Here is a 10,861-nt window from a genome sequence, read left to right on the forward strand (position 1 = left end):
TTCTTTCTTTCTTTCTTTCTTTCTTTCTTTTCTTTTCTTTTCTTTTCTTTTCTTTTCTTTTCTTTTCTTTTCTTTTCTTTTCTTTTCTTTTCTTTCTTTCTCTCTCTCTTCCTCTCTTTTTCTCTCTCTTCCTCTCTTTCTCTCTTTCTATTTTTCCTATGTCTCTGTGCTTGTAGTTCATTAACACAGTCTGGGATCAGTCAGTCAGAAGAATTCCTATAAAAATCATTCCCATTATTTCTTCTGTGTCCCAGTATCAGTGTTACCTTRCCCACAGAGTCACAGTTTGTTTGTAAAGGTGCTCCCGTCTCATTCCTCTCACCGAGATGCCAAAGGCTGGCAGTAACGGGGTTGGGAGGGTTCCAGAGCAGGAACTCTGTGCCTCCCTGCTCCAGCCTGTGCTCCTGAGGACCTGCAGGATCATCTGCTCATCCTCYTAAAACTCCAGAGCCTGCTGAAACACAAGATTCTTGCATCTGATTTTTGTTGCAGGAGATTTATTTCAGTGGAGCAACAACWGTTGCAGCTCCCACTGGGGCCTTTGCCTTGCTTTCCTCAGTCCAYTGGAGTCACCTGAGGCCTTTAGCTGCATTATCTTCCAGGCAGAGCAGCTGATATTTTTAACTTGCCTTTCATTAGCCAAGGTTTTGATGCTTTATATGTTTTAGCTCTTCATCTATTTCTGGAGTGTTCAGCATCTGAGAGCCGAGCGCCATTTCTTATCATCTCGTTTCCATGTCGTGAGCAATGAATTTTTATTTAAAAATCCAGATATTTAATCATTTAGATGCTTTTCCTTTGCTTTGATCATTCAGTGCCTGTTTATCTTGTCTCCAAAATGCAAATACTGAAGGCACAAACAACAGGAACCTTACATAAACTTTACTTTGAGCAGCCCTTACTCTTCCCCAGTTTGGAATGCTGCAGCACCGTTAATTGGATCTCCTTGGGGAAGTTTTGTCTACTGAGGTGTTATTCATAGTCAAAGCTAAATATAATCCAGCAGACTACAATAGGAACTGTCTTTCTCCTCTAATTTATTTCGTAAAGATTGTGCCAAAGAGAAGACTTTCYTCCTTGTTAAAAAAGAGTTATCAGAGAGGTTTGAGAGTAGGTTTCATGTGGATTTGAGACAYTTCTTTGCTCTGTGTTATCTGATGGGAGGGTGATTTTGTCCTTAAAGGTAGTGAGAGGAAGCACTTTGATATTAAACTGTRTTTGTAAAGCACCAAATGAATGTGGGCAGAGCCCTGGTTTGCCACGAGTGGTTTTGCAGTGCTGGTGGTGCTGAGGTTTTGGGTGCAGCTGCCTGCCCAGTGYCCTCAGCTGACCAGGGACAGACTCTCCTGAGGGTGCAGCCACTCTTCATCCCCATCCCTCCCCACCTCAGGAGCTGCTGAGGGTTTTCCTGGGGCACCCTGGTGCAGGATTTGGTTCAGCTGTTGGTGCAGAGCCCTGGGCTTTCACCCCATGCAAGGCTGGTCTGTGCCTCTCCCTGCTCCCAGGGCCAGGCTCAGACACCACAGCAGAGCTCTGTGCAGCCACCTCGTCCCCATGGCTTTGGGGTCAGGGACAGCCTGGCCATGGCASRGTGCACGTGGCTCTCCCTGAGCCYGTGGAGGGAGGGACTCAGATCACAGTCAAGGAGCTTCTCCTCTGCCCTGTCCTGGGGAGGAGCTGAGTTTGCTGCAGCTGCAGCCCTGGGATGTTCAGGTTGGATGTTCCGAGGAGCCAGGGCTGACTCATCCTTCCCAGCAGCTCCTCAGCAGCCACAATGAGCTTCCCAATCCCTTTTTATTGCACCCTGTGTGTCCTGAGCCGCTGCTGCTCCCTTTCATGCAGGTACCTTTTCATTGCCTCCAGGCTTTTCTCTGCCCACCGTTTCCCACCAGCTGCTTGTCCTGGATCTGCTCTGTGCTGGGTCTGCTCTAAATTACATCAAAAACCAGCTACAGATGAAAGGTCAACCGAGAGCACTTTGCTGCAGCACTAATGGGCTGCTGCTGTGACCCCACCGGGGCTGTGTGATTCACAGGGTCGCTGTTCTTGCCAGGAGAGCAGAGGATTGTTCATAAAACCCCGTGTTAGGGAGCTGCCCTGGCTGGGAGCACATGGGCAGGGCTGGGGGTTYGGGAAGAACTGTCCCAGCAGTTCTGGCAGCCCGGTTCCCTCTGACAGCTCTTCCCCATCCCTGTTCTCTGGGCTGGGGTTGGTTCTGTCTTCATCAAACTCACTGGGTTTAATAAAAGGTGCTCAGGTGTCCACCTGGTGACCTCATGCCCAGYCCCGAGGAGGGAGGTGGGACTGCAGGAGGACCAAAAAGGCTCTTAAATGCCMAAGTTGGGTTTTCTTAGAGTAGATACTGGAGCCCAGCTTCTCAAAATAGAGGACCCTCAGGCCTCTGCTTGGGTGAGACTGAGTGAAAACAGCAAGGGTTTGTAGGGCAGGGGATCACATGAGTCAATGAGTGGGAGATTCTCTCTGCTCATTGTAGCACCTCCAGCTCTGGGGCTGGCAGGGGTTCCTGGGGGGATCCTTGGCACCCTCCTGTCCCTGCAGCCTTGGTGGCATCAGGGATGGGCCACCTGCGTGTCCCACCTGGACACCTCATCCCAGGGAAAGCCAAATCTCCCTGGGGGCTGCACCTGGCCCAGCCAGCTCCTCTTCCAAACTGGAACAAACAAGTGGAGTGAGCTCTGTCTGTGCCAGGGCCCAGATCCTCCTGTTGCTGTCTCTGCACCCTTTCTGTAGGGTGCTCCATTTTTAATGGGGCTGCTTGTTGGTGGAACAGGAGCCATTAGAGCCTGTCCCACCGCTGGCAAGGCCATCCCTGCCAGCAGCCCTGCCTCAGGAGAGCTGCTGGGAGGATTTCTCAGTGATGAATAACAGCTTTTGAGGGGGCAGCTGTGGAGAATTTGTACTTCTGGAGTTTTGTTCACTCATTTTTCCACAGTCTCAGCCTGTTTGCCTTCACTGTGTGTGTTTGCTGACATCTCTGCACCCTSCCTGTGTTTCAGAACGTGACCTGTCCCACCACCTCCTTCACCGACCTGGCCGAGATCGTGTCTCGCATCGAGCCCGTGAAGGCTCCGGTGGCTGATGGTGAGTGGGGTGGGCTGGGGTGGGGACAGGGGCAGCTCCTGCTCTGACTGCCAGCTCTGCCCTCTCAGGGAGCACTGCTACCCACGGGGGCCATCCCCTGCTCCCCCCAGAGGCTGTGCCCCAGACAGTCCCTCCGTGTCCCCTCCTGCCACCTCCTGCAGGGATCAGTTGGGATGTCCTTGCCATGGTGAGGTCCCTGCTGCCAGCCTGGTGTGCTCCTCATGGGACTGATCCCTGCTCCAGTGTCATCTGAGGGGAACGACAGAGTGGCAGCTCAGCTTCCATCCCCTGGGGCCGTGCCATGTCCTTCCCATGGCTCTGCTCCCAGGGAAGAGGCTGAGTTCAAGTCTGCCCCAAGAATGTTTTCCCTGCCCTGCTCCAAGGATGCTTTCCCTGCCCTGCCTGGAGGATGTTTTCCCTGCTGTCGTGAGCAGGATCACGAGTGACTCACTGGCTCCAGTGCTGTGTGCTCCTGTTCTGGCAGCAGAGTGAGCTGATGAGGAGAATTGATGATCAGCTCTTGCACGGTGGCACTGAGGGGCTCTGTGCCCTGTGCCAGCCCTGCCCTGCAGAGCAGCTCCAAAAGGATCAGAGCCCTGCAGGCCTGAAACCCCCGAGTGTGTCACAGGCTGGAGCTCTCTCCAAACAGTCTCTTCCCCTCCTCCTGATTCTTGTTCCTGCAGAGGGAAAGCTAAAGTTAGCAGTGCTCCCATCTGTGACTGTTTGTAGAGATGTCCCTGTGGTAATTTGAAATGCTAATTACAATCATATGCCTTACGAAGAAAATATTAATCAAGTGTGGTTGGAGCAGCCATTGTGAATAAGAGTGAAGAGTTCATGGTGTATGGTTATTTAAGGCTCAGGCACTGAGACTTGCTAAGATTTAACCAGAGCACTGGGACAGATCCTCCTCCTTTCTGTGGCTCCTGATAAATCCCTGTCAGGATCCTGCTTTGGGCTGTGGGTATGAGGGCAGCACAGGGACGGGGCTCAGGGAGCTCAGGGGGCACGGTCTGGGCTGGGGAGAGCAGGGATGGGATGGGATGGGATGGGATGGGATGGGATGGGATGGCATGGGATGGGATGGGATGGGATGGGATGGGGTCACATGTTCCTCCAGGATGCTGAAATCCATCTTCAGGGAGTGGGGTAGGATGAGGTGGCAGGAGATTTGTGCTTGTGGGCACGCTGTGGTGAAGGATCCTTTGTGTTCCTGCTGTGGGTGCTCCCTGGGGCTGCAGGGGCCCTGCCCCATTTGGGTGGCAGTGGCAGCAGTGACAATAGTGGCAGTAGTGACATTCTCTGTGACCCCTGTGCACGACATGGCTTTTGCTAAAGAGATACCTGGGGCTGTGGAGAAGGTCTGGGGAGGGGACACCTCCCTGCAGTGCTCTGCTYATGGGGATGAACGTGGTCTGAGGCTTGTGGCCCATGTGGGACAGGGGACAAGGAGCTCCTAGGTGGCCTGGCTGTGACTCTGAATTTGTTCTCCCTGGAATTCTCTTCCAGAGGGAGGTCTGGGATCACAGAAGCTGAGAAAGGCTCTGCCTGTTCTGGTATCACTCTGCAGGGCTCAGGCTGGGTGAGGAAGTTCTGTCAATAATCTTGTTCTGAAGAATGCAAAGGGCTTGAGTTCTGCTAGGCGGGGATGGGGCAGCACAGAGGGTGAAGGCCTGGATGGGGCAGGAGCTGTGGGGCTTTGTGGGGAAGGGGCAGGGGAGTCTCTTCTCCCCTCTTGAGCACACCGAGAGCAGTGACCAAAACCATTTAAAATGTTTTAAAAAAGGAGCCTGTCCCTGAGGCAGGGCTGAGCAGAGGCACCCAGGCACCCCAGTGCTGGGGCACAGGGSTCTCATTGCACAGCAGTGATGTGCTCCCGTTCCTGTTCTCCATCCACATTCCCTCAGCCWKGACCATCCYTCTGTCCAGCTGTAATTTGGGTTCATAGAGCCGTGGCTGTGGCCAGGGGAGCCCAGTGCCACCCTCCCAGGTGATCCAATCCTTGCAGCAATGGTCATTTGGATTAAAGGATCTGGGCAAGAGGAACGTTCATGGTGTTGCATTCAGCTGAGGCAGGAGACATCCCAGAACCTCCCAAGGGACACAMTTAGCAGGCACCAGGTCATTCTCTGCATCTTTGCTGCTTGCAAAGCACTTTTCTGAGGCAGCACRAATGGATTTGGGGCTGTGCTGAGCCCCTGGGTCCTGAGTGACCCCAGGGCTGGCAGTGCCACTGCAGGAGCCCCTCCAGCCACAGCACTGCAGTGTCCAGCTGGGGGCTGCCTGCAGGAATCAGGCACCTATCCAAGAAACACCAACTGGGAATGTGCTCTCCCTGCTCAGGGACCTGGCCATGCTGGAAGCTCCTCTTGGCTCAAGATTTCGGACTGTGCTTGGCATGGGGAGAGCTGAGCAGAGCACCAAGGCCTCACTCCTGCTTGGCACTTCTGGGAGGTTTTGTGGTGCCCAGAACAGTMCCTGTGAGCATCAGCCTCCATGGAAGGTGACATTTGGAGACAGCAGGGCCACCTCCTGCTCTCCTTCCCTCCCCTCCAGCACCCAGAGCTGCTGTGTGAAGGATGTGAGAAGGTTTTKGTTTTGTGTCTGTAGAAGGACAGTTAAATGCTGAGTAGTGCTGGGGAAACCGAGGAGTTTGGTCTTGATGGCAGCTAGTTTTATTGGAGGTATAAACTCCAAACCCTTCTTTGTGGTGCCTGCTGCTGTTCAGATGAGTTTCCAGTTTCTCTGTTATCATTAAGGGGTTTATCATTATTACTTCCAGTTTCTGTATTATCATTAGGGGGTTTAGTAAAAACTAACAATCACTAATTCACAGTAAAAAAAAAAACCCACAAAAATAATAAAAGAAAATAAAAAAGACCAAATGTCTTTAATCCCAGTGTTGTAGCAGTTGGTTKTAGTTATGTGCTGGGAGGAATGGCTGTGGAACAGGCTGTGCTGTTGTCTTCAGCATGGAGCAGATGCTGTTGACGGCTCCCAGGAGAAATTCTTAATCAAGGATCTGGTTTGAGGAGGAGCCCCTCTCTTCCCTAGCGGGCTGGAGTCTGGGTATTGCTCCAGAGCACATGGAATTAACTCAGGAGAGGGGCAGAGGAGCCAGTGTCACCCAGATGTGATTTCAGTGGTGACATAAAATGTCATTTCCATGCCTGAAGTGGCCTCCTGAAGGGCYGGGTGCCAGCACAGGAAGGAGCCTCCTGCCACGGGCTCTGCCTCGCTGCCCCCGTGCCCTGGTGTCCCCTGGGGCTGGGACAGGCTCTGCAGGGTGTCCTGGGGGTCACCTGGGACCATCGATGGCTCCCTCATCCCCGTACATTCCTGGAGTGGGGAGCTGCTGTGGGGAGTCAGTGCTGGCAGCAGGGGGGCCATAAAAGGGTTTGGGTTGCAGGGACCTTAAAGCCCATCCCACCCCTGCCATGGGCAGGGACACCTTCCACTATCCCAGGCTGCTCCAGCCCCAATGTCCAGCCTGGCCTTGGGCACTGCCAGGGATCCAGGGGCAGCCACAGCTTCTCTGGGCACCCTGTGCCAGGGCCTGACCACCCTCACAGGGAACAATTCCTTCCCAATATCCCATCCATCCCTGCCCTCCTTAAAGCCATTCCCCCTTGTCCTGTCCCTCCAGTCCCTTGGGAGCTCCTGCTCCTGCTGCTGCAGCTTTGGTGATCTCCAGGTGCTGGGAGAGGCCTTGGCCCTGCACTGCTGTGCCCTCATTCCCTGGGAAGGGGCTGGGCCCGGTGTGTCCTGCTGTAGGGCACAGCTCCTGAGACTCTCTAAATTATGTTAATCTGCTGGATTAGTGGAGAAAGCAAGGCATTGTCCTCTGCAGAGAGGAAGGGAATGTCAATGTCAGCGTCCCCTGTGGAACAGGGATTGTGAGAGCTCAGTTATCAGCTCCACACCAGGCAGAGCTTGCCCCATGCCTGGGATCCCTGTGTGCACAGTCTGTGCCCACCATGCCCAGGGGAGTTGGAATAAGCAGCTCCAAGGCTTCTGGAGGTGTCCCACAACTCTGTTTGGGCTGAGGGGTGGAAACAGCACTGTGAAGGGCACTCCCCAGGAGCATCCCCCAGGAGCAGAGTTCGTGTCCCTCGGGCTGGGAACTGGCACCCGGCAGAATGGCCGGACAGACGGACAGGGCTGCTGGTGCTGGGCTTCCTTGGCTTCTGGGGGCACCAGGACACTGATCCATAGAGAGGACATGCTTTGTTTTCGTGTGGCTGCAGAGCTGAGCTCTGTGTGTGAGCAGTGCCAGTTCTTGGGCTGCAGAGAGCTGCTGGCACTGTGCTGCCTGTGCCTGTGCTCGGGGACAGTCACAGTCACTCCTCTCCCCATTCCTCTGCCTGCCACTTAAACCCTGTGCTTTGTCTCTTCCCTTTTCAGATGAGTCAGACTACCAGACTGAGTACGAGGAGGAAGTTCTGGRCAGCCAGAAGGATGATTATCTTGATTTCATAAGCAACCAGGTTGAGGAAGACTCTGACTCGGTACGARTGCACTGGAGCAGAGTGACTGCTGTGAGCTGGATGTGTTGGGAAAAGTGCTGAGGGAAGCAGCTGGGAGGGGTGGCTGAGGAGGGCTGTGCAGGAGTGAGTTTCCTTTTGATTAGGACAAACACTGAGTGGCACATGCTCACCCTGCTCAGGTCACTCAGCYACAGAGGTGCCAMGTGTGGCAAAACYTGGCCACGGTKAAATCCCRGTCCTGCAGCTCCGTGGRTTTGCTCATGAGGTGGATCAGGGCTGCAGAGGCTGAGGGAGCTGCCTCTTCCAGCCTGGGGGAGAGGAGCTGAGGGGAGGCTCTGCCAGCTGCCTGCAGGGTGGGCAGGGAGGAGGGGGTCATGGAGAGGAAGGGGGTTGTGGACAAGATGCCCAGCAAAAATCCGAGAGGGGACAGGCACAGCTTGTGCTGAAGGAAACCCTCCCTGGGCACAGTGGGCAACACTGCCCTGCACACACAGCTGGCACTCAGCCTAGGCTGTGCAGGGAGGGTGGAAATTCTGCACTTGGAGATACTTGAAAAGCAAAATCAGTGCCCTGAAGAGCCAGCTCCAGCACTTGGGTCAGCCCTGCTTAGAGCAGATGACTGGATTTATCTTCCAGAGGTCCCTTCCAGCCACARGGSTTCAGTTCTGGGGGACAGCAGGTCCACCCTGAGGGAAATGAGAGCAGGGGTGCTCTGGAATGACCCCTAAGCTGAGCAGCACAGCTCACACAGGTCACATCCCTGCTGCTCTGAGTGCAGCCTGTGGCTTTGGAAGGTGCCTGTTGTGTTTGCCATGAGCAGCTCCTCGGGGAGCATGAGGATGGCTTGGGAAGGGTCCATGTGAGGCTGTGCCAGTGTTTGGAGAGGGGAGCTGGAGTGATGGGGGTTTGTTTGCTGGGCTTATCAGAGCTGATGGGAAAGAGGAGCTGGAGGGGAAGAGGGCTGGTTTGACCCAGCTCAGAGAGAGCCCTGCAGAATGCATTTGTGCTCYGTGTTCTCCTGCAGGATGAAGATGTGCAGCTGAGGAAGCGCAGGAATGTCTCTGGCGGGGAGAGCCAGGCGAGCAGCACGGGAGAGCCGGGATAGAGCTGGGACAGCCCGAGCTGCAGCTGAGAGCCACAGCCCATCCCACTGCCACAGCAGCCCTATTTATTTATTTAATTCTTCAAACCAAAACCAACGCCCAGAGTTCATCCTTCCCCAGACAGGGCTGGGCACAGCCTGCACCGTGCCCCAGCTCCTCAGGAACTGCAGGGAGAGGGAGCTGCCGTGGGCTCTGCTCCTTAATGCAGGTCCAGGAGCAGCAGTTCCTCATCCCACACTGGCAAAGGGCAAATGTGCAGTTCCAAGCTGCCCTGATTGCTGCTGCTGCTGTGTTTTCAGCCMATGTTTTTACCACAAAGGCCCAAAGAGTGCCGGGATCTCCCCCTGCGAGGTGCTGGGAAGGCTCCGAGCAGCAGCCCTGGAGACAGGGAGGGGTCGGTGGGTTGCAGCGTTGCTTTCTTTTCCTGCGAATCAGGTAACTGTGTAATTAACTCCTCAGTGACTTCCAACCACGTGCTGGTGAGCAATGCTTCGACAGGAGCAAATCTGAATGTATTTCACTTGAAATCTAAACCTAAGAAATCATTGTGAAGGGTGCCACAGAGCCTGGATCCTGGAGTCAGCAGCAGGACATTTACTGGTGGATCATGGAGCTGACACTTGCCAGGCAGCTCTGGACACCACTTGGCTCTACTTGCCCTGTTGAAATAAAGTTATTTTGCTGAATTGAAATGTCTGTGTGTTTCTTTGTGTCATGTCCTACAAAGAGAAGGTTGTCCGCAGCTGAGAGCCCAGAGTGCTTCTGCTTGGATCAGACTGGCAAAGGAGCACCCAGGGTTTCCTGCTGCTCCCCCCAGCTGGAGTCACTCCGGGTATTATCAGGCCCTGGGGAGAAATCTCCAGTGCTGTGTCCCCGGGGCTGGAGCTGTGGATGTGTTGGACCCTGTCCAGACATCCCCTTGTGCTTGCTCAGTTTGTGTCACATCTGTCACTGCTGATGGCTGCACACCCCAGGTCATTCTGGCTTTATGGGAGCTCCAGATCAGAGCAGCTGCTGTTGACTTGAAGGGATTTGTCATCCAATCAGAGCACCGGGGACACTTCCCAAAGCTGCCTCCTTCCCTCAGCTCCCCAGAGCTGGGCAGTGCCCTGAGGCCAGGAAGGTGTTTGGGGGCACCACTGAGGGCCCTGGTGGTTGTCAAAGCTGTGAATTGCCCCGTTCTCTGCATTTAACCCCCTCTCCTGTCATGCTCTCCTCTAACTGCCCTGCATCGGGTTTTCCTCTGTCACTGAATCCCAGCCTGGTTTGGATGGAAGGGACCTYAAAGCTCTTCCCATTCCACCCTGCCATGGGCAGAGACACCACCTGGACACTGTCCCAGGCTGCTCCAAGCCCTGTCTGGCCTGAGTGAGAGTAGGTGAGTGCCTGCCTTCCAGCAAATCTGCTCTGGGCAAACATCTCATGCAGTAGCAGCAGCACAATTCAGAGCTTTGGTTTTTTGGTAAAGGATTGGCAAACCAGCTGTGAGACCCTTCAGTGTCTGTATTTATTGATGGTTACACTCCAGGAACCTGTCCCTGGATAATGGGGATTAGAGCTGGAGCACAGACTCACCCCAGAGGTGATTGAGGTCCTCTGGCTGYCCTTACCCAGCCCATCCTGGGCCATCTGCCTCCAAAGGACACAGCTGACACCACAAATGCCTTCAGCAGAGGTTGGCTCCAATCTCCTGGCAGTGGACAGACAGTGTTTGTCACACCTCTGTGCTCTGCTCTGGAGCAGGAGCTGATTTTCTGTGTTCCCTCTGCCCAGGGCATCCCCAGAACAGGCACCACGGGTCACTGTCCAGGAGAATGAGAGCTCTGTCAGCCTGAGCCTGGCTGCTCGTGTTCCAGGAGAGCTCTTCCCCTCTGTTCCATCAGGTAAYTCATTCCCAAGCTGTGTATTCTCCCTGCAAACATCCTGCCAGCCAGATGTGCTCCTGGAGCTGCTGGGCTCACCAAAGGAGTCACAGAAAACAAACACTGAGCTCCTGTGTGTGCTAATTAGACCCTCTATTTGCTTTGTGCCTTGTGCCACCGGGAAACAGCACTTGGTCAGATGTGTGAATTCAGGAGATGAACCTCTGATGTGAGACTGAAAGTCTCTCCTAAATAACTGATCACGTCTTTCCTCCCTGCTGCCTCTTGTGTCACTGGGCCACGGACA

The 10,861-nt window shown here is 54.4% G+C and overlaps 1 protein-coding gene across 1 annotated transcript in view; it reads left to right on the plus strand.

The window, feature by feature from the left end:
• Positions 1 to 9,378, plus strand: part of PNPLA7 (patatin like phospholipase domain containing 7) — a gene marked incomplete at its 5' end in the record, with an annotated part of 134,385 nt that extends 125,007 nt beyond the window's left edge. The window contains 3 exons of the mRNA XM_057378351.1: positions 3,018 to 3,102; positions 7,507 to 7,610; positions 8,614 to 9,378. Of these exons, the coding sequence (XP_057234334.1) occupies positions 3,018 to 3,102; positions 7,507 to 7,610; positions 8,614 to 8,694 (270 nt within the window). The remainder of the gene's footprint in view (positions 1 to 3,017; positions 3,103 to 7,506; positions 7,611 to 8,613) is intronic.
• Positions 9,379 to 10,861: the final 1,483 nt, after the last annotated feature.

Source organism: Malurus melanocephalus, unplaced genomic scaffold (genome assembly GCF_030028575.1).
Source record: "Malurus melanocephalus ecotype Western Australia unplaced genomic scaffold, MMel_1.1 scaffold_355, whole genome shotgun sequence".
Classification (NCBI taxonomy): domain Eukaryota; kingdom Metazoa; phylum Chordata; class Aves; order Passeriformes; family Maluridae; genus Malurus; species Malurus melanocephalus.